Consider the following 26,561-nt stretch of genomic DNA (forward strand, 5'->3'; position numbering starts at 1 on the left):
GCTTTTATTGCACATAACCGGCGGACCGAGACACAGTGACTGATGCAGCTCCACAATGCGGGATTGGTTTTTTTTTTTTTTTTTTTTTTTTTTTTGCTTTGGAGAAGCCTCCTGAGCAAAGGGATAAGTGGCGATGGGAGTGGAGCATAGCGTGTTGGTTTATTGCTTGAAAACGGCATACGAACAAAGACAAGCAACACTTCGCCGCTCGCATATGCAAAAAAAGATCATCGCATCATCTCTCCGCGTGTATGAAACGGAGCTTAGGATCAATCAAGCAATTGCTTCGCCAAGGATCTCGGGTGAATAGTCACTCGCTCTAGTCGGGTTGGTGTTGTTTGTGGTAAAAACAAGCATCACATGGCAACTTACCGCAGTGCTATGGCGCTTGGAGCCAAGCTGTCCATTCCATGTCTTATTAAAATAACAACTGGAGGTTCCTACGTTGCTTTCGTACATAGCGTTCTGGTTTCGCCGCAGAAGAGTCACCAAGGTTGCTTCGCTCTTTCGCCGGCTTCCAGCTGCCAAAGCATGTCTTTGACCCATGTCGATAAACCCACGTGGGCAATGATTAAACGAGCGATCCAAAGCTCTTAACCTAGGAACAGCCACTTGGCATGCATCGTCCTTCCGCTGCATGCGCGCGGCAAGGATCGAGTCTCCGTGTGATCGCATCTTCAGTCAAGACTCGGGCTGAGCGCAATCAAGCTGAAGCGCAAGTCGCCACCACCAGCCTCCTGTTCCCGCTTCAGGAAGCTTCGGACGCCAAGGTCAAGGGCCTTTTCCGAGAGGACGTCCTCGTCCGCTGTGAGAACACCCCGATCGAGAGGTCCCTTGCGCCTTCCGTCCATTTCCCAGAGATGGTTGTCCTCCGACTTGATGAAGCAAACAAAGTGCAGGTCGACAGAAACATCAGCCTCGGGTGCAGAAGTATCTCCACCGGTAGCTGCTGACTGGTGAGCACTCTCCAGTGCCTGAGATTCATAGAGGAGTTCAGCGCGTTCAACAGGCTTGAGGGGGATGGCGTCAGAGATCAACTTTGAGAGGTTACTGTTAGGCTCTGGAGATGGTCAGTTTCACTTCGCGATGTTTCGTTCCTGCTTGGTGTCAACAAACCGATGTAAGAGCGGGCCGCGCCGTTGGACACGCCATGAAGCAGGCCGATAAGACCACAAGCGTTACCGATCGTCTGCTTGTACCATACGACGGGCTCATCTGGGCCGGAGCCCTGATACTCAGGCTTCGGAGAATCCTCCTGCACCCTGAACTTCTCATAGGTTTCGCTGACTGGGAAGATGAGAAGGAGAGCGAGCGCGGGTCGAGGGACGAACGCAAGGAGTTCCGGCTCGTCGATACTGAAGACGTCATGGAAAGCAAGCTTTTCGGACAAACCGAGCTTGTGCACTAGCAACGACATAACTTCGGGGTTGTTCTCTTGCAGACACGTTAGGTGCTACTGTCTGTACAGTATCCATGGCGACGAGTTGCTTACCCAGCGGAACAAACCTCTTCCTGCCCTTGGGCACGTCTGCATCCGGCGCGTGCATGTCGACGCGCTCTTGCTCTGTCGGGGCCATCTTGGAACGTGGGGCGGAGTTGTAGGTCCCTGGGTTGTTGTTTGGTGCAGGTAGGTTGGCTAGTTGTCGGAGCTTCACGCGTCGCGACGGCAGCTACCCACCTTTAGGGCTTAATGACGTGCGGCCGCAGCGGGGTCCGCAGCACAGGGCAATGGACGGGACCTGAATAAGTCCCGACCAATTTGTATGCGATACATAGAGCTAACTGTAGCCGGAACAAATAATTCGCAGCAGAGTTGATATTCTTCTTGTATAGTCCTTGGTCTTGTTTTATTATAACTGTCCGGTCCACAGTTGATGTCTATTTTAGGTCTGATTATATCCATCACACTATGCATATAGCTAAATATGTATAGTCCTCGTTATTATCTATCTACTGTAGGTCTGAATGTGTCCATAACACTGCGCGACGAAAACGGACATGACCGAATCAACCACACCTCAAGTCTGCAGCACAGGACAAAAATACGGGCATAGCCATCACTTTCATCGTAACGTTTTCCACTGCCATCATAACGTTTCTTTGGCGCAGGCAATGACTGCACTTGACTCCTGTTTGTGGTATCCATGTTCCCCTTATGACCCTGGCATTCCATGCTCCCAAAACCCCCATAAACGCCGAGGATATGCAATGTGTGTACTAGTGAAAGAATGGGCCCATGTGAAAATGGACCCTGTCGCCCAGCAATTCCTGGGCTTTTCCATCCCAGCCCTCAAAATGAAACAATCCTACTTGCAGAACCAGCTCGTTGTCCACCATTTTCGGTCTGATTAGAGCATATCGTCTCGCTCGGATTTGATGCAAGGCTCAGGCTTGATGTGTAGTTCAGCTCGGAATGATGACACAGTCCCGATGTACGGCTCTTAACCGTTATGCGGTTCAGTCTTAACGCGCGGTTCAGCTGTGATGTGCGGCAACTGGAGCAAGCTACTCGCGATCCCTCCGATAGGGTTGGGGTTGGGCTCGGATTTGACCCTAGATACCCCGGCATTGAAGAAGTCGTGAGTTTCCCTGTAAGCAGCGTCTGCAAGTTTGCAGAGTTCAGCAATGAGTAGCGCGAGGATGCTAAAATAATAATCTCTAGTTTCCAGGCCTACTGCTGTTGTTGCTGACAATCTTGATCTTGTCGGCCTGCAACGTCTGCGAGTTGTCCATTTTGAACGTGATGTCCTTGATGATAAAGGTCCAGACGTCGTCGCAAAAGCGGTAGGTGTCAAGGTGTCCCTGGGGACGAGGCTTGTCAGAGGCGTTGCTTTACACTGGATGTGTCATGTAGCGCATACCTTGAAGCTCATGCGAGCCTTCACCTTGTCCGAGATGACGTCGGCCAGGGCCTTGTCGAAGTTCTGCATGATCTTGATGGCCAGCTGAGGCTCCATGCGCCGGGTGCTAATCAGCTCATCGAGCGTGTCCATCAACGTAAGACCGATGCTGCGGCTCGTTAACAATCTATGCCAGGGCTCAGCGAAAGACACGACAAGTACCTGGTCTTGCGGTAGATCTCGTAGTAGTTGAGATCCGACATGGCGATTGGCTGCTCGTCGACTGGCCCGGCGTTGCAGAGGAAGGGGAGACGGGAAGGTGGAAGGTCGGCGTGGTCGGCGCGTGGTCGGCAGGTCGGCGAGCGTCAGGCGCGGTCCGTGCATCGACGTGGACGCGACTGCCTTAGTCAGCGGGCACCGGGGGAGCCTGGAGTTGCAGCAGGCACCCAAGTACAGACAGAGTAAATGCACTGAAAACTACCCCAGTTGCACCATGGAATGCTCGTATCCGCCTAGTTGGCAAAAATCTCTCGGATGTCTTCCGACTTGAAGAAACCATTTACTACCTACATCATGCCGCGATAACGTCCAACCACATCTCATCCGATAATTAGCCCAAACCCCGCCAACGTACAACAATGTCACAGCAACTCAAAGCCGCAATTCTCATCATCTCCGAGACGGCCGCCCAAGACCCGTCAACGGACAAATGCGGGTCCGTGCTCCAAGATGTGTTCCGCGAAGATGGCGGCGATCAATGGGACGTTGAGAGGACCGAGATCGTGCCTGACAGCGTGCTGGAAATCCAGCAATTTGTGCAGCGGTGGACGGATCACGATGATGCAGTCAACTTAATCGTCACGAGCGGTGGCACTGGGTTCGCTGTCAAGGACAACACGCCTGAGGTAAGTTTTGTAGCTGGTGGCGCGCTTCGAGTGTGGTCTTGACGTGAGTGTACAGGCCGTTACGCCGTTGATACACAGACATGCGCCTGGCTTGGTGTAGGTTTTTTCTTTCTTTGAGTCCAACTGTTTGCTACTTGTTCTCATTGCTTTATTCGTCGGATAGGCACGGGATGCTCGCTTCTTCGTTCACGGTCACGCCTTGTAAGTCCCTACCTTTATGCCGATTGCCGATTCCGCGACTAACAATGATCAGTTGCCATGATGGCACGCCCTGTCGCAGGAGTACGTCGGCAGACCCTCATCATTACGCTTCCGGGTTCCCCAAAGGGTGCCAAAGAGAATCTCAAAGCTGTGCTAAAGTTACTTCCTCATGCCTGCGTCCAAGCTGCTGGAGCTAACTCGCGGGAAATCCACGCGGGTGGCATCAAGAAGCTTGAAAAAGAAGCCGGTGTGGAAGGGGGAGCCACCCCGGAAGGTAAGACGTTACGCAACTAAATCTTCCCTAGCATAATACGTACCATGCTAACAAGTTCTCAGGAAACAAAAATGGACACCATCACCATCACCACCACCACGGACATGGGCACGGACATGGCCATGGCCACGGAGGCCATGCTGGACCAAGGGCACACACAGATTCTGAATCGCACCCGCAGTCTAACGATCCCAGCGCCGGGCCGACCCGGCGCTACAGATCATCACCATATCCAATGCTCTCGGTCGACGAGGCTCTGAAGCTGATAGCAGAGCACACTCCCGCCCCAACCGCCGTCGAAGTCCCCGTCAATGAGGACATCATCGGATGCGTCCTTGCGGAGGACGTCAAAGCGCCTGAATCCGTGCCCGCGTTCCGCGCCAGCATCGTCGACGGCTATGCCGTGCGGATCCCCGAGTCCGGCACTTTCGAGAAGGGCGTGTATCCCGTGGCATCGGTCTCGCACGCGCAAGCTGGCACCATCGCCCCACTGGAAGAAGGGCAAATCGCACGCATCACCACCGGCGCGCCGCTGCCGCCTCGCGCCTCAGCCGTGATCATGGTGGAAGACACGGTCCTCAAGAGCAAGACAGACGACGGACAAGAAGAGAAAGACGTCGAGATCCTGACATCGGCGATCCAGCCCGGCGAAAACGTCCGCGAAGTCGGCAGCGACGTGCAAGCCGGCGCCACAATCATGAAGGCGGGCGAGGGCATCACGAGCGTGGGCGGGGAGCTCGGCCTGCTCGCCTCCGTGGGCGTGCGCGGTGCGCACGTCTACAGGAAACCCGTTGTCGGCGTGCTCAGCACCGGCGACGAACTTGTGCCCTCGCACGAGCGGCCCGGCGCACTGCGCTTGGGCGAAGTGCGCGATACGAACCGACCAACCCTGCTGACCACGGCGCGAGGAGCGGGCTTCGAGGCCATAGACTTGGGCATTGCGCCCGACGGTCCGGGTGCGCTAGAAGAAGCGCTACGCGCGGCGCTGCGCCGGGTGGACGTGGTGATCACGTCCGGGGGCGTGTCGATGGGGGAGCTAGACCTGCTGAAGCCGACGGTGGAGCGCGCGCTGGGCGGGACGATACGCTTCGGCCGCGTGGCGATGAAGCCGGGGAAGCCGACGACGTTCGCGACGGTCCCGATCAAGGACAGCGACAGCGGCGCGCGCGCGGACAAGCTCGTCTTCGCGCTGCCCGGCAACCCTGCCAGCGCCGTCGTTACATTTCAGCTGTTTGTGCTGCCGAGCCTGCATGCTGCCGCGGGGGTGAAGCCCGCGGGCTTGCCGCGCGTCCGCGTCGTCCTGGATAAGGACGTCCCGTGCGACGATAAGAGGGCCGAGTACCATCGCGCGCTGGTCGTGGTGCGCCCGGATGGCACGTTGGGCGCCAGTAGTACGGGCGGGCAGCGCAGCAGCCGGATTGGCAGCTTCAAGGGCGCGAATGCGTTGCTGTGCATGCCGGCGAAGAAGGGCGTGGTTGGTAAGGGCGAGACGGTCGAGGCGCTGATGATGGGGCCGCTGGTCAGTGAGTTGGGGAGGGGATTGTAGGGTTTTGCAACAACAGTGACTATAAATCGTTCTCAAGATGCTTCTTCGCACGATATTTCTACCTGAGCCGGTGAAAGCGATTACTAGTAACTAGGAAGAGAAAGACCAAGTGATGCTAGCTAATTATTGTGAACAACTGTGTGAAAAACACTGCTGTCTCCAATGCCATTGCAATCGGTGGGAGTACTGTGATATTACATAGAGTCGACGCGACCTGGTGAAAAACCAATGGTGTCGAAACCGCTTCAAATACAATGTGCTGAATGGAGTCGATGGAAAGTATAAACCTTTTCGCAGTGTGTAACGACATTGGTATCGTCAATTGGACCAAGGGGGGTAGGCCGTCAACATATAGTCCGGAACGTTTACACCTGCATTAGTAGCGAAATAGTGTAGCTCAGCGTAGCGTCCCTTAGCGAAGTCAAAGGACTGTGTCATGCGATGAAGGTCTTCCGCAAGCTGACCCTGATCTCCAGTCTGCTGTTGCAACGCCTCGTGATCGTTCCTAAGGCGGGTGTTTTCGGTCCTTAGCTGGCGACGTTCCAGCTTGAGTCGCGAGCACGTTTCCTTCAGCGTATCGATTCGGTCGGCCTGGTCGGTGGCAAGCTGGCATTTGCGTTCGCAAGCGTCCTCGAGCTGCTTACACCGCTCCTTGTACTCGTCCTTTCTCTTGCGAACTGCGGCGAGCTCTTCCTTGATCGCTCGGAGTTGGGTTCTGTCGCTTTGAGCTGCCGTCTTCTTCCGCTTTGGGGGCGGCTCGTCGACTCCACTGGCTTCGGAATATACGTAATCTCTGTCGGATTCGTCTTCATCGTCGTATTTATGCTGCGGTTCTTCTGGATCGTCGTCGTCGTCGTCGTCGTCGTCGTCGTCGAGGTCAGGTAGAGTGAAGAGACCCGATGAGATTGAATCGCATTGTCGAGCTGAGGCGGGCGGACCAGATACCGATTGCTTCCTAGCCGCCTGCTCCTCACCCTGGACGTATCTCCAAATGTGTGGATCAATGCCGACCTCATGAGCCGAATAACCGCTAAGCGGCGACCGCTTCGTCAAGCGCCCTCGATTGCTAAAGTGATATTTGAAAGCGGTCACTTTGGTGTTTCCTGGCCCGGTTACCATGAAGTGAGGTAGAAGGTGCTGGATTTCCCCCTTCTTCCAGCCTCCGGGACGCTTCTTAAGAGCGTTTTCTTTGTCGGATAGTGAGTACTTGTTCTGGGTATACCGGTGGAGTTCGTCGACGATAACTTAAAGGTCTTGTGGCAGGCGTCGCTTCGGCGCTGTGACGGTGGCATTGTTGACACTTCCGGGTCCTGTCGGTGGAGATGGTGCGGTAGTGTGCTGATCGCCATCGTTTTCACCCGAGTCCGATGAGGAAGAGGAGTCAGAGGAGCTCGACATCATGATGAGTGTCGAAGCGGTTCAAGACCTTAGTGTGAAGAATGGAAGATGATAGGACGGGGTGCTTGATGCGATGGTTGAAGGTTGAAAGTTGGACGTTGAAGTTTGAAAGGTGAAAGGCGAAAGGTGAAGTGTGAAGGTGAAGGGTGAAGGTGAAGGGTGAAGTGTTAAGAGTGAAAGATGACGTACATTAAGCCTAGTTAAATGACAGCGGACTCATCGCTTCAAACAGCAGAGAACGTGTCTTCCCTTAAACCCCAGGATGGACAGTCCACAGACATTGCATGTCGACAGGCCCAAGATTGACAGCGACAACAGCACCGCGGAAAACGATTATGCGCAACCAGGCAGGCGCCAAATTACGCAGATACAAACAGGCCTGACACGGCGCACACAGCCTGCTACAGCAGAGAGGTCGATAGCTAAAGAACCGCCAACATGCGCGCCCCCTCTGTCCCTTAACCACTCTCTACAATCCCCGTACAAATGCAGCATTCCAGCATCTATTCTACTTCCTTCTCCTTCTGCTCTCCCTGCTCCGCCTTCTCTTCCACAGCAGCTTCAGCCGCAGGCGGCGCGGCCGCCGGCTGCTTCTCCACCGGCTTTTTCGGCTTCGCCGCCTCCTCCGGGAACAACTCCGAGAAGAGGCTGGGCAGGAACCGGTCTAGCTTCTTCCACGTCTCTGTCCACAGCTCTTCCTGCTCTGGCTTCTCGTCTGGCGGCGCTAGGTATCCGCTGCTGGACATGACGAGTAAGATGTTCTTCAGGCTTTCTGGAACGGCTTCCACCTATAATCGTGTGTTAGCGTGCTGAGCGACAGATATAACGGCACCTTCCAGTGCCTTGTGGGTTGGACTTACCAGGTTGTCGCCCTGTCCGCTGTTCATCAGTCTGTCCATGATGCTCAGGATCTTGAGCCAGAGGTCCAGCATGCCATCCCACTCTGAAAGCGCGACAAGGTAGTGCAAGAAGATTTTGCAAAGCAGGGTCGCTGCCTCTACCCTTGTCTCACCCATGCCGCTAGGATCTCTCTGGAACACTTCAGGCTTCAAGAGCTGGTTGATGAGTGGGAACAACACGTCCCCGAAAATTTTCGTCCACTCCTTGTGGTCGGAAGAGGCGAGGTCGCTGGAGAGCAGTGTCCGCTGCAGTGACGTGAAGGCTTGATGCCGGACCTCGCGGCAAGGGTTAAGGCATTGAGTCGTAAGCGAGTGGAAGATAGGTGACCAATAGGCATTCCAAGCTAGCAAGTGTCAGTACTGATATCCTTTAGCTGCGGCAGCCGAGAAACATTACCTTCATTGGTCTCGAGTTGAGACTGCTCGATGAAACCCGGCACACGACTCGTCAACTGGTAAATGATAGCCATAGCCTGCGAACCACGAGTAACCACCTCGTTTGGCTGCGACTTCTTTGGCCTCGGCTTTCCTCTGCGCGTCGCAGCATCGAGCCGTTGCTCTTCCGCGGCACCTGCGCTCCCTGCCGTGGCAAAGTCATTGAGTAAAGCGACTGCCGCCTCATAATTATCCGTAGAGATTCCTGGTGGGGAAGACGTTGCCAATTTCTCCACAATCCCGAAGACCTGAGGAGCTGCCTCAGGGATGACCTGTAACGTACGGAGGAGCGTCCAAAAGTCGGGTGAGTTGACGAGCTCGTTCCGGAGGTTAACGGGGCCGTTGATGCAGTCCGTCAAGCCCTTCAGAAGAGACATGGAGGTTTGTTTGAGCGTATTACGATCAAAGTTGGAGAAATCGTGGAGGACGACCGGAGCGCGGATGAAGTCGTGGTCGTTGCTAGCCTTCAAGAGATTCAAGAGGTAGTAGACTGCACGAGAAAGAATGACAGGATGGGTGTTGCTGGCATCACGGATGACCTCATGCAACTTATCTGCCACATCTTTGCCAATAACCTCAATCGTCTCCGCATCTCTAAGCGCAAGAAGTGTACCCAGCTCCAATACAAAGACGGATGAAGGGTCGTACTGAGGTCCCTTTGAGTTTGGTGGCCTGCCATTCGGTCTCAACGGGCTTGGCGCTGGCAGGTCCGATTTCACGACGATGACGCGCGGTGCTTCGTCCTCGGGGAGTTGCGAAAGGAGCTTTCCCACAAAGGAACGAAGAGCCTCCGCGGGCATATGGCTGTAATTCGCTGTTAGAGATATCTATTGAGATAGTATGCTGACACTAACCTGATGTTTTCAAAGATGCCTGGGAAATCGCAAGTGCTGACGCAGTCCACAGTGCAAAGAGTGTACTCGATCTCCGCATCTGACGGCTCAGGGGGCTCGTCGTTGGCGAAGCTGAAGATGGATGAAGCAAAAGACGAGAACAGACTTATTTCATTCTGTCTCTGCTCTCGGTCGATGACCTGAGCCGGGTTTTGCAATGGAATGGGAGGCAGTTCTAGCGTGTTGGGTATAGACGAGAAGGAAGATGGTATTAAGGAGTTGACAAAGAGGTTGAGTATTACACGGACAAGCTAAGTCAACTGTTAGCGGCATATGTGAAATCCGGGTCTAAAGGTGGCTTACATTGCTCCATCCCTCGCGTATGAACGATTCGTTTCCATTGACAATCCGGAAGAGCAAAACGGTAGCCAGTTGGGCCTTGTCGTCACGACCAAACCTGACGGCCATTTCACTGACCATGATCTTCTCGGACTGTTTATCAGCCTGGACCTCAGTATTCAAGGCCGTGCTCGGTGGCACCTCAGGCGCCAGCGTGCTGATTGAACTCAAACTGTAAATTATGCGGTCCATGCATTCAGTCAACCCATGCTTCGCAGCAATCTGCGCGCACTGATAGAAGCCTGTGACAACGCGCGAGAAGACTGCGTCGTCGGAAGCCGACATGAAGACGAAAGAAAGTGTCGCAACAATTGGCTGCCAAGTGGCTGCAAACATCTCGGCATCGAAGATGTTGGTGTCGCAAATGATTAGGTCCGAAGCAGACTGGACCTTCATCTGCAGCTCTTTCCACGCATGGTCGTAAGCGTGCTTGTTGTCGTGCTCTTCTGGCAGGATGATTTCTCGCGTCTTGATGGAGTCGTAAATGGCCTGCAGATATTCACGCGCGAAATCCTGTCCGCCGTTAACACCACGTAGGTTTCTAGAGAAATCTTCCAGAGACATGCGCTTATCCGCTTTGATGTTCGGATTGTGCTGGTCGGTGTTTAACATAATGATCGCATATGTCAGAACGTAAACGGCATCCTTGTCCACGACCCCCTCTGGAGTGTCGTTGGCGCAGTATTTCTCCGCAAATTGCGTAACGATGCGCTCAATCAGCTGCGACTCTCCAGGCAAGCGGAAAGTGTTCAGCAGCTGTCGCAATGCTTCGTCGACTCTTTGACCTGAGAAATCAAAAGACTCCATGAACGCCGCAAGGATCTCTTGGTTGGCTCCCTTTGAGAGGTACTCACCAAGTACCTTCTTGTCAAGCCTTGTCGTGCCTTTGATGAATTGCGCGATATGTTGAGGATTTTGCGGATCTTCAATGATACCTTGAGAGGCTAGGAAGGCCATGCCTCCCTTAGGACTCTCGTTGAATTTTTTCGCGCCACGAATGATCACCTTCTTCTGGGCTCGTTGCGTTCTCAGCTGATCCACGTTGGGATAACCTTCAGTAACAGGCTCCTCATCCAAGCGATCTGCTATCGTCTGGATATAACCCAACAGAGCATCAAGGCACAGAGGTGGTACATTGGTCGTGCTCCAGGTTGCTGAATCCGGGAAGGCATTGCGAGATAGTAGGCCAATCATGTCCATACACAAATCGCTTCGGTCGTTCTCACAATCGTAGTTGACGAAAAGTTCAACCAGGAAGGAGGGTATCCTGACCAGAGCGCCAACACTTTCCACCATGGCTTCTCTCGCATCAGGTTTCCTGGAGCCGCCCTCAAGCCCGAGCCTCTGTCGATCTCTAACCGGTACAGGGGTTGCCCTGCCGCTAGCTACGCCAGACGGCGAAGGTGGGGGCTTCACAAGACTGGGAGCCTGCGGAACACCCTCGTAGAGTGCCGGGTCAATACCCGCTTCCTGCGGTATGTCAACGCGCGGGAAAAGGCAAGCCACCATGTAGGATAGGAACAGCTCCTGTTGAAGTTTGAGCACGCTTCTGCAGGTAGCCAGCAAAGTGTATGCCACCCTTAGCGACTCGTTCAATACCGCTATGTTCTCAGAGCGCACCAGCTGGAAAAGATGGCGACACAAAGTATCCTTGGCCAGTGAAGCAAGAGAAGGATGGCCGGCAATTGATGGTCCAGCCACCTCAAGTGCAACATCCACTATCCTGAGAGCCATAATTCTCATTGTGTCATTGTGCTGGCGGTCGTCGGGGTCAAGAAGGTCGACTAGAACTCGGAAAAGTTCCCTAATAGAAGGAAGAGAATACGGTTTTATGACCTGTGGTTCCTCGGCCTCGGGTGTCTTGGCCAAGTCAATTTGGCTGCCATTTGCCGTGCCACCAAGAGGACTCCCTTCACTTCCTTCGTGCACCTTCTCCAGGCTTGAAGAAGACCGTTCTGCCTCAGGATGACTGACGGGCACAGCCAGAGCCTCGCTATTCGCAGACGGAGCCATCTTGACAGCATTCATATCATCCTTCGTGTTTTCTTCCAAAGCTCCCGGCGAATCTCCAGCCTCAATCTCCAGATGTTTTAACCTCTCAAAGATGACTTGACACATTGTGACCATAGAAATCTCCGCAGAACGCCGCAACACCTCGGACAATCTGACCTGGCAGCACATGCTCAAACCAGTCTCCATCATCTCGCACACGCTCTCGTCGCTAAGCTCGTCACCAACAGGCCCTGAGATCATGCCCTCCATGAGTTTCAATATCCGGAGCAGCACAATCTCGTCGGCTGCCGTGTCGCTGGCCTCGAAGCGACAATGAGTGATGGCGGATGAAAGCAACTGCATGGCCAGCGGCAGCCGGGGCGAGTCGCGCGCAATGATGTTATAGGACAAGAACTTTGTAATCGCAATAAGCGCAAGGGAAGTGATCGGAGCGGACGTCGAGGAAGATCGGATGACTTGGAGGAAAGGATGGAGTAGGGCGGGCGTGTCGATAGTATGAATGTCTTCCCATATGTCAGCTGGATCTTAATCCCACAATTAGGTTTAGATCATACCTTTGCAACCCTTAAGGTCACTCCGAAGGCGCGCGAAGGCTGCCATAAGGGGATTATCCTGCATGCTCTTCCCCTTCTTCCCCCTCAGCCCCCATCTTCCCGTCAAAGCATCGTCCCCGGCGCCCAGAGTTATGCTAGCCGGACCCTGCTGACCCTTCTCCAATCTTTGGATGGGGAGTGGCTTTGCGGAGCCGCCGCCGAGGATCGCGGAGACTGAGGATTGCGCCCAGCGCGCATGCTTGCGCATGGCCGATGTGACGGTGATGCATTCTGTGACGACAAGCGCAACGGGGTCGATAGAAGCGGATATCGGTCGAGTGCGCGCTAGGGTTTGCGGTATGCTTAGGAGCTCCTGTACAGTGGCCTCCGCGGTCCTGCTTTCGTCGGCCATAGTGAGCGGTAGGGTTGAGCGCTTGTAGTTGTTGGTTTCTCGTCCACGCGGTTCCTGGCTCTTCTCAAGGCGCTTGGATCTTGTATGCCCAGCTTTCCATGGCCGAATGGTGGAGTGTTGGCGTGCCGGCGGCGCGTGGTTGTGACAGGCGGAGCTCGGCTCGGATTCGAGCTTAACTGCGGCGACCCATACAGTTCGTTTTGGACACCTTGCTTGGCGGCCATCGACACACCGCCCAGCCAACGCGGCAAGTGGAGATGGATGGTGGAATTAATCTTTACCGGTTTGCTTATGTAGCGGTCGGTTGCATTTTCTATTTAGGCTCTGTCCGGTCCATAAGGGTTTGGAATCGACTGTTTTCCGAGCATGTCGTGACTGCAGACCAAAAGCGGACATGACTAGGCTTCGTACCCATGTGAATAGGTTTGCAGGTCCAGTTGGACGTGCTTGTGCCTAGTTATACCGACGGCTGTTGCAGGTTGCCTACTCTTGCACGACGTCTCCATACCGTGCGCTTACACTCCGTAGCAAGAAATCCGAAACCCATACTATTTACAGCCAGTACCCTCTCCCCCAGGAACTCCAGTGAACGCTGTCAGACGCGTACGGTGAATCATCAATTACGCCAATACTCGCTCCCTTGTCGACTTTTCGAATCACCCCATAAAAACTCCGACATACCCCGATATCCCCATATCAGCTTTGATCATGGTTGGGGCCAAAGCGCATGCTTAAAATCGTGAAAAGTAAAATTGAAAGTTTAGCCCATTCAGGCAACTAGAGAAAATCGGCCGATGAGCATCTAGTCTAACGGGTCAACGATCTTAGCTGCGCCGTCGTCATTCTCTTTCGTCCTACAGACGCAATTAGTAAGATGCGCAAATGTATTGGCAAGCGACTTGCGCCTATTACTTACGGAGAAGATTTCTCTTCAGCTCCAGAGTCGGCCTGTTTGGCCTGAGTCTTCTCCGACGGCTCATCCTGGAAATTTGCTTTCTTGCCAGGCTCCTTTTCAGCCTTCTTTGCTTCCTCATCAGCAATATGTTTGGCGTGGGCCTTCTTTGTGTCCTCGATATTTGACCCATGGTTCTTCACCTGGGCTGCTTTCGCATCCTTGGCTTTCTCAGAATCGTCCTTCCCTTGGATATTTTCTACCGCGGCGCCTTCGCTCTTGCCATCGCTTTCTGCCTTAGGTACGGTCTTCTCGTCCTCGTTGGATTCCTTCTTAACCATGTTCCGGATGTCAGATTTATCTTTAGCCCACTGCTCATTGGGGTCTTCAAAGTCTTCCTTGAGTTTCTGGAGACGTTCCTCCTTTCGCCTTTCTTCGGCTTCTTTGAGGAGTCTTTCGTTTTCCATTTCTTCCATGTGACGGATGTCATCAACGCTAGGCTCGTACAGATGCCAAATGGTGTAGTGCGGTAAACCGACTACGGAAAACTTCATGCGCTTTGCCATCTAAATTTGTGTTAGGATATATGTGCTTATTGGGATTTTAAGAGGACATACCTTTCCAAAGCCCTCAGTTTCCGCGTGCTTCTCGAAACTGAATGCAGGGAAGTGAACACCTGAACGGAAGACCTTCGCTTTGGCCAAGATGCTAACACCTCCAACACCATCGATCTCCATTTCCATGTCGGGGTCGCCATATGGATCACGCAAGTAGGCAAGATGCGGGCGCCAAGTGGCATACTCAGCGTAACCTTCCACAATGACCGCATCCTCGTCAAGCGTATCCGCCAGAGCAAGTGCCGTTTCCGACTCTTGCCAAGAGTTGAGATCATACGGCTGCTCTCCTCCAAGCCATTCGGGCAGCGGTCGCCAAACATCTGCAATGTGTCAGATCTCATAAGAAACAACCGCGCAAATTGGCTTACTTGGCACAATAATGTCTTTGTTATGGCGCATGAGGTCTTCGAGGATTGTGAAAGGTGCGGTTTCCACATCCACGTCTCTCCAATACACCCAGCTATGAGTAGGCCGCAAGGCCGCACTCAACAGCCAATTGCGCGCCTGTGCCATAGATTTCCTCCGTCCTGCTTGCGCCGCGAAACCGTGTCTACTCTCGACGTCTTGGTTGACCTTTTGTCCAAAGTCCTTCTCCATGATTGAAATCTCTCCGAATTGTTGGCTAGGGTCCTCATGCGCCTGGAGCCCCTCCAAGAGTTCAGAAAGCACCTCGAGCGTATCATCTTTGGAGTCGCCCACTAAGAACGCCAGATCAATGAAGTTGTGGGGGTAGGTCAGATTCCGGAGATGCGAGAAGAACATTGGTAGATGGGGCGCGGCGTCACGCAGCGGGGCGCAAAGTAGAATCCTCTCCTCTCTCTCCCATCCCCGAGACGTTCCTTGTACATTGTTCAGATCGTAGTAGCGGACAGTCTCGAGTTGGAATTCCGCCGTAGACGAAAAGAGGCCGAGCGTCAGCGCGGGAAGGACGTTGGATCGGAATGAAGATGAGAAGACGGAGAGGGCAAGCAGGACGACCGCTGATATTAAGCCTATTTTCAGGAAAAGCTGTCTACGTCTGCGCAAGCTGGTGTGCGATCGAGGCTGGAACCTGCATGGCGTCAGCGCTGGCACTGGTGAAACTCTCGGGCCATGAGGCCCTGGGGCAAAGCACGTACTTGTGAGGCTCGATGTGGAACACGTCGGGTCCGCCTGTGCTGTAGCCGGCATATCCGTTGGCGAACCCGTGCCGGTGCATCGTCTTGCCATGTGTGGGCAACATCCAGCCGACGGAGGTTCAGAAGCACTACCCGCCGGGCGGCTCAGGAGGTATGAATTGAAGAGCCAGCCACCTCCAAAGTCGCCAAATACAGACCCGCAATTGGCCCCGATGGATCGCGATGTCGGATGATTTGACCGGCGAAAAGAAAGTGCGACGTGGACTTGTCAAGACTCAAGGGAGTCGCGATGTAGGTGAGGATTGACGGCCCAAGGTCTAGGTGGCTCGTTAGCCTTTGCAGGGATTAGACTCTAGCTTTAGCCTTTCCCGCGGCGACTGTAATCTAGCAACAAGTGCACCGTCGATGTCGCAAGCAGTGACAGAGCTCAGATGGATCGCGCAGAGCCAACGTCGTGGTTTTACATTGGCCACCCAATGCCCCTTGATGTGTGACGTTCAGCCACTGTAGCGCAATACGAGCGACTCACGTAACCATGCATCTATATATACATAACGTTCATCACCGCGAACTGAGATCCACCGTATAGCAATACAAGGGACGATACAAGCAGTCCCTACAGAGTGTTCCTTGGCTAGCTCTCAACCCGAGTCCTGGGTATGGGTGAAAAGCTCGTAGGGCATGCACAGACTCTACACACCTTAACTGGGTCTCTTCTTCTACTCCGTACACGTATCACCATCTCGCTTCACGGTGAATCTCGCTTCATGGTGACGGACGTGACCACAAGCGCCTTTCGTGTCAGATGTCAGATGTCAGATTATCTCTAGCTACACGGATTTGACCGCGCATGGCACTGTTTGCATTTTGCCTTGCCAATAAGCTAAAGTCATATCCACTACGTCTTGGAGGCTGTCATGCCGAATTCGTCCTAAATTTAACCGCACCTTTCCCCAAACGCCAGTACCTATGTTCATCATAATAGCTCAGTTGCCCACCGCATGATTTTACAGACGTCATAGGCGCATAATGTCATAGTCGCCGTAAGTAGAGATCTGAGGGACATTAAGTCTCAATGAATCTCGAGCTCATCAGCTCGTCCATGTAGGCGCGCTGCACCCCAGGCTTGTTCTTCTTCTCTCTGAGGATGACAGCCAGAACCTCAATCGGAGGGTGCTTTTTAAACTTGTGCGCACGGTACCAGCGCTTCTCGCGTGCAATGCCGATACAAGGCTAGTTCAAGCGTGAGCTTATGTTAACCCAAGGTGACATCTTATGACTTACTCCGTACTGTCCGCTGGTGTCAAATTCCCGTAACACCTTCTCCTGCAAGGTGAGATCCTCCTGGTGCACCCTAGGAGCTTTTCTCAAGGCCTCCTTCGCCTTCCAGTACTTCTTGATCTGAGCGATGGTCACACGACTAGCCTCTTGTTCTTCTTTGGTCGGCTCCTTCGCAGCTTCCTTCTGGGCTTGTTGAGTGATTGCGAGCTCGGACGTTGTTGGTTCAGAGAGCTCAGGATCCGCTTCAACCTTGAGGTTTGTCTGAGTGACAGGCTCCGAAAGGATAGGGTCTTGCTTCGACTTGTTCCCTTTGCCGGCGGGCGTCGATCTCGGCTTCGTCACTTTGTTGGCGGCTCCATGGAAGGCAAGCGTAGACTGTTGTGATTTACCAGCCTGCGAGCCGGGCGCGGGACGCTTGGGTGGCATTGCGACAACAACGGAAATATATGTGTTTTCGTGGTGTATTGAAGTGAGGATCGTTGATGTAGATGTGATGCCCTAACTGATCGGAGGCCGGGATTCTAGTCAAGGTTGCATGCGGAAGGTGACTTGCAGATGGGGTTGCCTATGACGACGGAGCCACTAAAAGGGCTTGGCACGTCACGACCCAACGACCGTCACCGTCAACGTGAATTGAGATTCACCGTCCAGCGAGACAGGGAAAGATACAAGCAGTCCCTACGGACCACTCTTTGTCTAGCTACAGGCCTAAATTCTGGATAAGAATAATAAGGTCTTGAGCACACACATACTACAAACACCTTAACATTTCTTCTTCTACTCCGGGCAAGCGTCATTATCTCGTTAGGCGGTGAATCTCGCTTAACGGTGACGGACGTTACGCGCTTCGCGAAGTCGCAATCACCCTCGACCCTGACCCTGATTTCAGCCTTATTCATATAGGACTGATCAAAGAATGGCGAGTACAAACCCTGAAGTGGAGGCCTTAATCCCCCAGTTCAAACTGGAGAAGCTTCTCAACCAAGGTACCTCTCGACGAGCCTCATTAATGCAATGGACACAAACTGATCAGTTTGAGCAGATCAAGCCGGTCGTCGGATAATTCTACTGGGAACCATCCAAGATAAGCACTCGATCTTGCTTGCCGAGCGAGCTGCATTTTCCATTGAGAAGGTACAGCTGGAGAGCTTCAGTACTTCTCTGAAGAATGTCAAGAACCTTGGCGCAAATGATATCTACAGCTGGTTCCTCGCATCAACTTCCTCAGAACCTGACAGTTCTCAACCCCCAGACCTGAAGATCAACTTGATTTGGCCGTGCACTGAGAAGCATATCAAGAAGTACTCTCAACAGGGCATTCGCCTTGTAACCGAAACGCCGGAAATTTACAAGAACAACGTCCGGCCCTACATTGAGAAGCAGCGAGGTGAGGGCAGATTAGACTGGATTTTTAATATCATCGAAGGGCGTACGGAGCAAGAAGATGTGTTTTACAGGGAACATGGAGAGGAAGGATTCCTTGTACTACCAGATCTGTAAGTTGGATGCGACACAGTAGTGTTTATAGATGTTACTGACGCATGTTTCCCAAAGCAACTGGGACCGGAAGACTATGACGAGCCTGCACCTTCTAGGGCTCGTTGAGCGCAGAGACATCTGGTCTGTAAGGGACTTGCAGAAGAAACACATCACATGGCTTCAACACATGCGCGAGAAGCTGCTGGAAGCAACTGTGAAACTGTACCCAGAGTTGGAAAAAGACCAATTAAAACTCTACATTCACTGTAGGTCGCAAGGACGCCAAGTCTCCGTTACTGTTGCTGATCATCTTAGATCAACCCACCTATTACCACTTCCACATACACATTGTGCACGTGGCTCTCGAAGCAGGCGCGACCCAAGCCACTGGCAAGGCTCTTGGCCTTGAAAACATCATTGGCCAGCTGGAGACTATAGGAGGAGCGGACGAGGCTGCAGGAATGGCGGAAGTTTCACTGACATACACTGTAGGTGAAGCAAGCGAATTGTGGACCGAGATATTTCAGCCTTTGAGAAAGGGTGCCTAAAGGCTCGTAGGTAATCTTCAATGATTTGGCAAGGCGTGGGATTGCCAAGAGAGCCAAGGTTTGACTTAAATTTGAGCCTCTTTATACGCGATCCTTGCTCGCAGCTTTGTGGTTGGAGGAGTTGGCGCCCTGAAGGAAGGCTGTGTTGGATGCTCATGTGATTTGGAAGCCAGGCTTCTCGGGCGTATGCAGTACGGGATGGGGGGGGGGCGATACGGGGGAGGGGCGGGTTGGTGGGGGTGAGAGAGGGTGTTGGTTGCCCAACTCGGACCCCATCGTGTTTAAGCCACTGCCGAGCCTCAACTGAGTCATGTCGCGTCCAAGCGCACATGCCGGACATTGGCTCGTATGGACCGGGCGGGCAGCAAGGGGCGAGGAGCGCCGAGGACCAATGAAGGGGATGCGACAAACAAGTGCAAGAGCGGCGCGCAATTAGAAAGAGTGGCCAGGATCGTCACGGACATGTGAACCTTATAAGGGACGCAGAGCATAAAGGCGAACAGTGCCGCCGGGGCCCACCGAAGGGCCGGATGCCGGTTGCACACGGCACCATCACGTGTGGGGAGCCGCCTGCGCGCAAGCCGCAGCGGCAGCAGTTCGTGGAACCGGCGGTACGGGAGGTGCACGCCAAAGGCTATCGAATGGTGTGCAGGATTGTGGCTGCGGCGCTGACCGAGGGCGCATATTCGGGCATTGATATAGCCCGCCAGTGCGCGCGCCGAGATCAAGGAGCCGTTTGGGTTTCTTGGGGAGCGTTTCACATTGGCCAGAGACGCTCCTCGCAATTTGCCGAGCGAAGCTGGGTCGTGAAACTAGCCATATTAGTGCCCTCACCAGTGCTCGCCCGCTGCTTCTTCTTCGTATCGCATCATAAACCGCAGGCTGTGGCCGCTTCTTGCCTTCTCCATCTCGTCTCTCCTTCAAGTCCCAATCTCTCGCTTTCGTCGCTCGCTTTTAACCCTGCCGCGCCCTTGAGCATTTGGTCTCAAGCGCCCTCACCACCACTTGCATTTTCCACCATCAGGAGCCCGTTTATAAAATCATAACAAACCCTCTACAAACATGCATACCCGTTACCTGTTGGGCTCGCTCCTCACGGGCGCTGCTCTGGCCGTCAACACAGTCGAGATCAAGAACCAGGACTTTGTCGACAGCAAGACCGGCAAGCGTCATTACATCATTGGTGTTGAGTAGGTCGTCCCTTGAGCGCCACAGACCCTGATTTTTCTCAATTGCGGACTAACGCCCGCTTAGCTACCAGCCCGGTGGACAGTCCGGCTACGACGAGTCCACTGGCAAGGACCCTCTGACCGACGACAAGGCCTGTCTGCGCGATGCCTCCATCATGCAGAACCTCGGCGTATGTTTATTGCTCTCGCAGACCGCGACCCGTGTGCTAACCAGCACTTTAGATCAACACCATCCGTATTTACAACATCGACCCCAACGGTGACCACGACAAGTGCGCGAGTATCTTCAACGCCGCTGGTATCTACATGCTGCTTGATGTCAACTCTCCTTTCTCTGGTGGCAGCATCAACCGTGCTGAGCCGTGGACCTCGTACAACGATGACTACCTGACTCGTATCTTCAAGATGGTCGAGGCGTTCAAAGACTACCCCAACACCCTTGGTTTCTTCGCCGGTAACGAGCTGATCAACGACGTCAAGTCGTCCAAGATCAACCCGCCGTACATGAGGGTAAGTTGGATATACTGCGCTACGGCTTCCATATTGGAAGATTTACCTAACAATATGTATAGGCTGTTCAGCGTGACCTGAAGACCTACATCAAGAACCACGCCGACCGCCAGATCCCCGTCGGCTACTCCGCTGCTCAGGTCCAGGATGTCCTGGAAGACACTTGGCAGTACCTCCAGTGCGCCGTTGATGGCAAGAAGGACGAGGACATGTCCCGCGCCGACTTCTTTGGCCTCAACTCGTACTCTTGGTGCGGTGGTGACGCTACTTTCCAGAGCTCTGGCTACAGCGACCTGGTCGACATGTTCAAGGAGAGCAGCATCCCCGTCTTCTTCTCGGAGTACGGTTGCAACGAGGTCAAGCCCCGTGTCTTCAACGAAGTCCAGGCTCTGTACGGCGACAAGATGACCTCGCTGAGCGGTGGTCTTGTCTACGAGTACAGCTGGGAGGAATCCGAGTACGGTCTCGTCACCATCAACGACAACAACACCATCTCTCTCCGCACCGACTTCGAGAACCTGCAGAAGCAGTTCAACAAGCTTGACCTCTCCCTGATCCAGTCCGCCAACGCCACCGGCACCTCGATCACTCCCCCGGAGTGTGCCACCAAGCTCATTTCCGACAAGAACTTCAACTCTGGTATCGATGAGTTCAAGGGCAGCTGGGACCTCCCCTCGACCCCCTCGAAGGCTGCCAAGCTCCTCAAGGAGGGTGTCCAGAACGCCAACAAGGGCAAGATCGTCAAGGTTTCCGACACGGAGATGCCCTACGCCGTCTACAGCTCCGGCGGCTCCGAGATCAAGGGCCTGAAGCTCAGCGTTCTTGAGGACGGCACGACCAACAGCCCTGGCGGCAACAGCCTCAACAGCGGCGACTCGACCACCAAGACTGGCAACACGGGCAAGACCACGACTTCTGATGGCTCTGCTTCCAGCACCACCAAGCAGGGCGCGGCCGGTAAGATTGGCGTCCAAAGCACTGGCGCGCTCATCTTCGCCGCCATCCTTGCCATCTATCTTTGCTAAGTTAAGTTGAACAGTCGTTACTACAGTTGTTCACACTATCTCGGCCTGTCCATTCAACCCATGATGCACCCCTTGTGGTCTGGTTAGCTGCCACTATGAATTTTCGATACTTGCTGGTTATGTTGGCTGCCTTTGGCGACAACGACAGCCTCTCTTTTGGATGTTACTAGAGGCTTCAGCACTTTTATTTTCTCGGTCTTAAGCGACTTTTCTTCTTTCGCACTGCTTGTCCACTGCAGGCAGCGGGTTAGGCTCCTTAGCATTTTTGTAGATGGGGTGCTCCTAATGGAATAGACATGCTTATCCGTGGTACACACAACATGTTGGGTTTCGTTTGCTTGCCGTGAAGTTTGATGAAGATGTTCGGGCACTAGGCGCCATCCGACCGGGCTTCGGGTATCGGTCGGGAGCGGGCGTGCGCCGTGTCTGACGGGAGGTGGTGAAAGCCTTCCCCGCAATGACGCCATGTACGGGACGGCGCGGCGCGATTCCGCACCACCACGACACAAGGATGGATGCTCAAAACTCAGGTCCACTCAGGTCCGGTGCCCACGCTTTATAAGCTGCAAAGGAAAGTGGGGTCTCTATTGCCCCGCTCACCCGCCCAATGCCTCCGTTCTCACGCATCCTGGCCTCGTCTTCATTCAGACTCACCACACCAGTCCTCAGGCCTACGATCCCATCCCAAAGACTCGCAGCATTACGCTCGCACATCAGCTACCCTGCATCGGCAGCACAGTATCGCGCAATGGCATCCACCAGTATCCCGCAGACGATGAAGGGCGTCATCATCGAGAAGACCGGCGGCACGGATGTCCTGCAGTACCGGACGGACCTGCCGGTGCCGCAGCCCAAGGACGGCGAGGTGCTGGTCAAGAACGACTTCATCGGGATTAACTACATTGACACGTAAAGCCCGCCCAACCACCTGCCCTTCCATACCTACGTACAGTCGAGAGTGGTTGCAGCGTTTGAGCTGGTCAGCATCTACTGGCCGTTACAAAGGCATTCATTGGTATATACGGCGAGGATTCACGTAGCCTTTCGCACACATTAGCCGTGATGGAGAGGGAAACCCTACAAACAAGTCATTATTAAAAGGGGGATCTGATTATAAACGTCATTTCAACGATCGGAAGATGCCACCAGCGCAAACACTGCAACCAGTCTTAGCCACACAAGACCCTTCCCATGGACAGACACGCTGACACACCACAGCTACTTCCGCAGCGGGCTCTACCCCGCGCCCTCGTTCCCATACATCCTAGGCCGCGAAGCCAGCGGCACGATTATCGCGACAGGCGGCGGCAGCAGCAGCAACCTGAAAGAAGGCGAGCGGATCGCGTGGATGGCAACGGGCGCATACGCCGAGTACAGCGCCGTGCCAACGCAGCACGCAGCGCGCATCCCCAGTGGGGTGAGCAGCGAGGTCGCGGCCGCGTCCCTGCTGCAGGGCCTCACAGCACTAACGCTGATCCGCGAAGCGCACCGCGTCGAGGCCGGGGACTGGGTGCTGGTGCACGCGGCTGCGGGCGGCGTGGGGCTCTGGCTTTGCCAGCTGCTGAAGGCTGTGGGGGCGAGGACGGTGGGCACGGCCAGCTCGCCGGAGAAGATGGAGCTGGCGAGGCGGAATGGCGCCGAGGTTTTGGTGGATTATTCCAAGGAGGACGTCATTGCCAAGGTGAAGGAGGTGACGGGGGGGAAGGGCGTTGTGGCTGTTTTTGATGGCGTGGGCAAGAGCACGTTTGATGCTAGTATGGAGTGTTTGGCGCGGAAGGGGAGTATGGTGTCGTTTGGGAATGCGAGCGGAGCGGTGCCACCGGTTACGATCGCGTGAGTGGTTCTTTTCTTTTCCTTCATTTCTTTCAATGGCTAACGCAACCCCCGCAGCCGCCTCTCAGCGAAAAACGCAAAGCTGCTGCGCCCCACGCTCTTCAACTACCTCAGCACGCCCGAGGAGTTCGAGCACTACACACAGGAGCTCTTCCGCTTCATCACGTACGACAAGCTCGACGTGCGCATCCATGACGTCTACCCCCTGCAGGACGTCGCGCGCGCGCACCAGGACCTCGAGGGCAGGCGCACGACCGGGAAGCTGTTGTTGAAGCCGTAGACGGGTCGGGCGTGCCAGACTGACAGTTGCCGATCACGAACGACCCGTTCACCCTCTTTGAGAGGGTGGGTACTTTAATGAGGTCTATATAGGTATATGACTTGCCTGCGTGCTTGTTTTCCTGGCACATTCGTATCCTAGCGCTCTTATATCATACATCTTTAACTTCGTGCCCTCGTATATTCGTATTTCTATACCTTCACAGACTGGCCTCATTCTTCGCGTATCTATACATTTATAAAGATATAGATACTATTATACCTCGCGTCTTTTCAATATCGTAAATATGTCAAGCGATTGCCGGCCATAGTGCTATAGCTCACTACACCTATAGTTCCGGATAAATCGGCTACTCCTTTTAGGCACCCCGACCACCGCGCCATAGGTACCGTCTACGCAATTAAGAAGCACCCGGCAGTCAGGGTTACACACGGACGCTCTGTGCACTACGCTACTTATTCTCTACCGCGCACCTACCCACAGTGCCATCTACATCGCTTCACTCCCACCTTAACTTAAATACGGCAGCAATTTACCTTCCCCACAGCCACTATCTAGCAGAACTTCAAACCCACCAAACTGCCAGTGAAACCATCCACTCCCGCAAAAGCGACATAATCGGCCCCGAATGCAAGCTCTGGATCCATCTAAGAAGTGATCCGCAGAGAGCGTTCTCATCTACTTGTGAGAGCATGTAGGCGTAGGCATGGTTGCGGTATCTTTGATGTCTGAATTCAGGGCAATTTGATGTATTTATGCTCTTGTAAAGGACTGACTGCTCGCTGTGGGATTGTGGGTGATGGTGTCGAATTTGGTGAATGTGGTTTAGTTGTTGGAAGAGTGGCTGGTGGGTATGGCGGGTTTGACTTCGTGTGTAGTTGAGGGGCAGGCAAAAAGTCGAAAAGAGTAGACAAATCATGCTGTCTTGAAGAGATTGGAAGAGCTTTGTCGCGAACAAACGCTTCCGTATCCTCAGCTCTTGTTTTGTTTTCGTACCTACCGTATCTACGCTATCATGATACTTTTCCCATGCCATCGCTATAACATCATCAATCCTCGTCCGAGAGACAAACTTCGTCATCGCCGCCGCCACAAACTCCACCCTTACCCAAGCCAGCAAAAAGACAAAAAGCAAGAAGACAAGACAAATGGTATCTCAACCGGCACAAGGCACAGCCTCCCCCCGTTCCCCCTCCGCTCTACCCCACAAGCCCCGCCACATCCTCCGGCCACGACCCCAACACCATAGCATTGCGAGGAATCTGGCCCGCCAGCGGCGCCAGCAGGCGAACTTGTTGCTTCGCCTCGTCGACATCAGCGACGTAGACGTAGCCGACGACGCTGCTGTCGCGGATCGTCTCGTGGCTGTCGCCGGGCTCGGCGCTCGTGATGGCCAGCAGCCCATTCACCATGAGCAGCGAGGGGCGCGCCTTCTCGTACAGGCGGCCGCCGGCGCCATTGCCGTCTGCGTCGTCGCCATCACCACCGCCGGGGAGGAAGGACGCGTGCGCCGAGGCTGTGGACGCTGTCCTTGTTAGCTAGCTGCCTGCTTGGAGTCGGCGTGCTTCGTGAGCGGGTGCGAGCTTACAGTCTACGGTGCGGAACACGTGCAGCGCGTTGAAGTCGAGCCGGTGCGTGTGTGGTGACAGCGTCGTCGACGCGTCGTGTCCGAAGAAATAGGCCCGGATTTGCGCTTGTCGCAGTCCTTTCATGTACGCCTCGTCGCGGTCGACGCACCCGCCCGACTTGTCCAGCTTGAGGACTGAGACTGCGCTGTCGCCTGTTGCGGTGTTGGCGGGGCGCGAGAAGCGCCGTGAGAGGTCGCTGTAGAGGCGCTCGGAGCCGAGGACGAGGAGGACGTTGACTGTGCGCGCGTGAGTGAGCAGGGAGTTTTGTGGTATGCGGTGGGAGTGGTTTTATATGGATGGGGATGGGATGGGGGACTTTTGAGCGGGTAGCGGTTGCAGGATTGCTCGCCGCTGACCACGATTGAATGCTTGCGCACGCACCTGAAAACTCGGAGATCACATGCTGTATATTCTCATACACGCTTCTCCTATCGATGCTCATGGAGCCCGGCGTATCAATCAGACAGCCCGCGGCGCGCGCGTCCTCATCCTCGCTGAGCCGGCTCGTCACCGCGAGCGCCATACGCGTCACCAGGCCCCTGAACATCCTGGCGTTATCATCCGGACTGCCCAAGCCATAGTGATAAACAAGCGGCATCTTGACCGGGACTGGACTAGGCCCATTGATGGGGCTGCTGCCCCAGCCCTCCTCAACGTCCAGCACCGACGCCACCGCCGCCGCCGTCAGCGCCCCCGGCACGCTCAGCATCCCCTGCCGCGGGTCCAGGTTCACCACCACCGGCTGCCGCCCCATCTTGACTGCGTACGCCGTCAGCGTCTGCAGCAGCGACGTCTTGCCCGCGTTCTCGGGTCCCACGACCAGCACGCGCGGGCCCAGCGCCTCGTCGCTGCTGGCCTTGCCGCCCGGTGCTGCTGCCGCCGCCGCTTCCGCCTTTTGCCGCATCCCCTCTAGCGCAAAGTGTACGTTGGCGTATTCGACCATTGGCGTCTCCTCGGCCACATACTCGCTCTCTGCCTCGCCTTCGACTTGCAGCTTGCAGCCGTGCCACGTGTAGATGGCACCTTTGGTTCCCTTGAAGACATATGGCTCTTTCGCATTGACGGCCAGTTCGGTGCCGAACAGCTCGGCGGTGCCACCTAGGAGCTTGACAAGCAGGGTGCTGTTGAAGCCGACTTCGAAGCGGTACTCAGTGCCGGGTGCGAGCTCGTGGGTGCGCGGGGCAGACGGGGCGGGAATGTCGGCGGGGACAGGGGTGGAGCTGAGCGAAAGGCCCGGCAAGGTGAGGCCGGGGAGAGACATGGTTGCGGGCGATTGGGCGGGGATGTGGTTGAGGTGAGATGCGGTTGATGCGCGCCGCCGCTTGGCAGACGCCGGACGCGCTGGCGCCGACGGGATCGGGCCGGGCTTGGCACGCATAGGGCTGAGGGCCACCAGTAACGTCCATCTGCCGTCACCGCGAACCGAGATCACCGTCTAGCGAGTCAGGGGACCATACAAGCAGTCCCTATGG

The 26,561-nt window shown here is 54.7% G+C and overlaps 11 protein-coding genes across 11 annotated transcripts; 4 read left to right on the forward strand and 7 right to left on the reverse strand.

The window, feature by feature from the left end:
* Nucleotides 1-677: 677 nt before the first annotated feature.
* K452DRAFT_224874 (uncharacterized protein) lies at nucleotides 678-1,547 on the reverse strand (the record flags this gene model as incomplete). The annotated part of the gene is made up of 3 exons (XM_033536717.1): nucleotides 678-1,060; nucleotides 1,117-1,434; nucleotides 1,493-1,547. The coding sequence occupies 3 exons, from the start codon at nucleotides 1,545-1,547 to the stop codon at nucleotides 678-680; spliced, it is 756 nt and encodes a 251-aa protein (XP_033399449.1).
* A 1,111-nt stretch (nucleotides 1,548-2,658) lies between these two features.
* On the reverse strand, nucleotides 2,659-3,103 carry K452DRAFT_325671 (uncharacterized protein; the record flags this gene model as incomplete). Its single annotated transcript, XM_033544800.1, has 3 exons — nucleotides 2,659-2,802; nucleotides 2,862-3,009; nucleotides 3,063-3,103. 3 exons carry the CDS (start codon nucleotides 3,101-3,103, stop codon nucleotides 2,659-2,661), a joined length of 333 nt encoding a protein of 110 aa, XP_033399450.1.
* Nucleotides 3,104-3,379: 276 nt separating this feature from the next.
* Nucleotides 3,380-5,885, forward strand: K452DRAFT_247111 (uncharacterized protein). The gene is made up of 5 exons (XM_033538044.1): nucleotides 3,380-3,745; nucleotides 3,801-3,841; nucleotides 3,909-3,946; nucleotides 3,999-4,220; nucleotides 4,283-5,885. The coding sequence occupies exons 1-5, from the start codon at nucleotides 3,479-3,481 to the stop codon at nucleotides 5,764-5,766; spliced, it is 2,052 nt and encodes a 683-aa protein (XP_033399451.1). The 5' UTR covers nucleotides 3,380-3,478; the 3' UTR covers nucleotides 5,767-5,885.
* Nucleotides 5,886-6,084: 199 nt separating this feature from the next.
* K452DRAFT_357365 (uncharacterized protein) lies at nucleotides 6,085-6,885 on the reverse strand (the record flags this gene model as incomplete). The annotated part of the gene is made up of 1 exon (XM_033546112.1): nucleotides 6,085-6,885. The coding sequence occupies one exon, from the start codon at nucleotides 6,883-6,885 to the stop codon at nucleotides 6,085-6,087; it is 801 nt and encodes a 266-aa protein (XP_033399452.1).
* Nucleotides 6,886-7,335: 450 nt separating this feature from the next.
* On the reverse strand, nucleotides 7,336-12,892 carry K452DRAFT_247114 (uncharacterized protein). The gene is made up of 6 exons (XM_033538045.1): nucleotides 12,298-12,892; nucleotides 9,695-12,246; nucleotides 9,353-9,642; nucleotides 8,461-9,302; nucleotides 8,025-8,407; nucleotides 7,336-7,952 (listed from the first exon to the last, which is right to left on the reverse strand). Exons 1-6 carry the CDS (start codon nucleotides 12,686-12,688, stop codon nucleotides 7,668-7,670), a joined length of 4,743 nt encoding a protein of 1,580 aa, XP_033399453.1. The 5' UTR covers nucleotides 12,689-12,892; the 3' UTR covers nucleotides 7,336-7,667.
* Nucleotides 12,893-13,490: 598 nt separating this feature from the next.
* On the reverse strand, nucleotides 13,491-15,395 carry K452DRAFT_307119 (glycosyltransferase family 62 protein; the record flags this gene model as incomplete). Its single annotated transcript, XM_033543043.1, has 5 exons — nucleotides 13,491-13,542; nucleotides 13,605-14,146; nucleotides 14,198-14,517; nucleotides 14,566-15,248; nucleotides 15,316-15,395. The coding sequence occupies 5 exons, from the start codon at nucleotides 15,393-15,395 to the stop codon at nucleotides 13,491-13,493; spliced, it is 1,677 nt and encodes a 558-aa protein (XP_033399454.1).
* A 720-nt stretch (nucleotides 15,396-16,115) lies between these two features.
* K452DRAFT_357368 (uncharacterized protein) lies at nucleotides 16,116-17,119 on the reverse strand. The gene is made up of 2 exons (XM_033546113.1): nucleotides 16,600-17,119; nucleotides 16,116-16,548 (listed from the first exon to the last, which is right to left on the reverse strand). The coding sequence occupies exons 1-2, from the start codon at nucleotides 17,020-17,022 to the stop codon at nucleotides 16,381-16,383; spliced, it is 591 nt and encodes a 196-aa protein (XP_033399455.1). The 5' UTR covers nucleotides 17,023-17,119; the 3' UTR covers nucleotides 16,116-16,380.
* A 185-nt stretch (nucleotides 17,120-17,304) lies between these two features.
* Nucleotides 17,305-18,713, forward strand: K452DRAFT_247121 (uncharacterized protein). The gene is made up of 4 exons (XM_033538046.1): nucleotides 17,305-17,582; nucleotides 17,639-18,092; nucleotides 18,151-18,341; nucleotides 18,391-18,713. Exons 1-4 carry the CDS (start codon nucleotides 17,513-17,515, stop codon nucleotides 18,621-18,623), a joined length of 948 nt encoding a protein of 315 aa, XP_033399456.1. The 5' UTR covers nucleotides 17,305-17,512; the 3' UTR covers nucleotides 18,624-18,713.
* Nucleotides 18,714-19,396: 683 nt separating this feature from the next.
* K452DRAFT_268099 (glycoside hydrolase family 72 protein) lies at nucleotides 19,397-21,668 on the forward strand. The gene is made up of 4 exons (XM_033538872.1): nucleotides 19,397-19,813; nucleotides 19,878-19,983; nucleotides 20,036-20,323; nucleotides 20,386-21,668. Exons 1-4 carry the CDS (start codon nucleotides 19,686-19,688, stop codon nucleotides 21,346-21,348), a joined length of 1,485 nt encoding a protein of 494 aa, XP_033399457.1. The 5' UTR covers nucleotides 19,397-19,685; the 3' UTR covers nucleotides 21,349-21,668.
* A 414-nt stretch (nucleotides 21,669-22,082) lies between these two features.
* K452DRAFT_285779 (uncharacterized protein) lies at nucleotides 22,083-23,728 on the forward strand. Its single transcript, XM_033540164.1, has 3 exons — nucleotides 22,083-22,257; nucleotides 22,567-23,181; nucleotides 23,239-23,728. Exons 1-3 carry the CDS (start codon nucleotides 22,097-22,099, stop codon nucleotides 23,459-23,461), a joined length of 999 nt encoding a protein of 332 aa, XP_033399458.1. The 5' UTR covers nucleotides 22,083-22,096; the 3' UTR covers nucleotides 23,462-23,728.
* Nucleotides 23,729-24,380: 652 nt separating this feature from the next.
* Nucleotides 24,381-26,369, reverse strand: K452DRAFT_350175 (uncharacterized protein). Its single transcript, XM_033545638.1, has 3 exons — nucleotides 25,471-26,369; nucleotides 25,050-25,325; nucleotides 24,381-24,986 (listed from the first exon to the last, which is right to left on the reverse strand). The coding sequence occupies exons 1-3, from the start codon at nucleotides 26,348-26,350 to the stop codon at nucleotides 24,661-24,663; spliced, it is 1,482 nt and encodes a 493-aa protein (XP_033399459.1). The 5' UTR covers nucleotides 26,351-26,369; the 3' UTR covers nucleotides 24,381-24,660.
* Nucleotides 26,370-26,561: the final 192 nt, after the last annotated feature.

This window comes from Aplosporella prunicola (assembly GCF_010093885.1).
Source record: "Aplosporella prunicola CBS 121167 unplaced genomic scaffold K452scaffold_8, whole genome shotgun sequence".
Classification (NCBI taxonomy): Eukaryota; Fungi; Ascomycota; class Dothideomycetes; order Botryosphaeriales; family Aplosporellaceae; genus Aplosporella; species Aplosporella prunicola.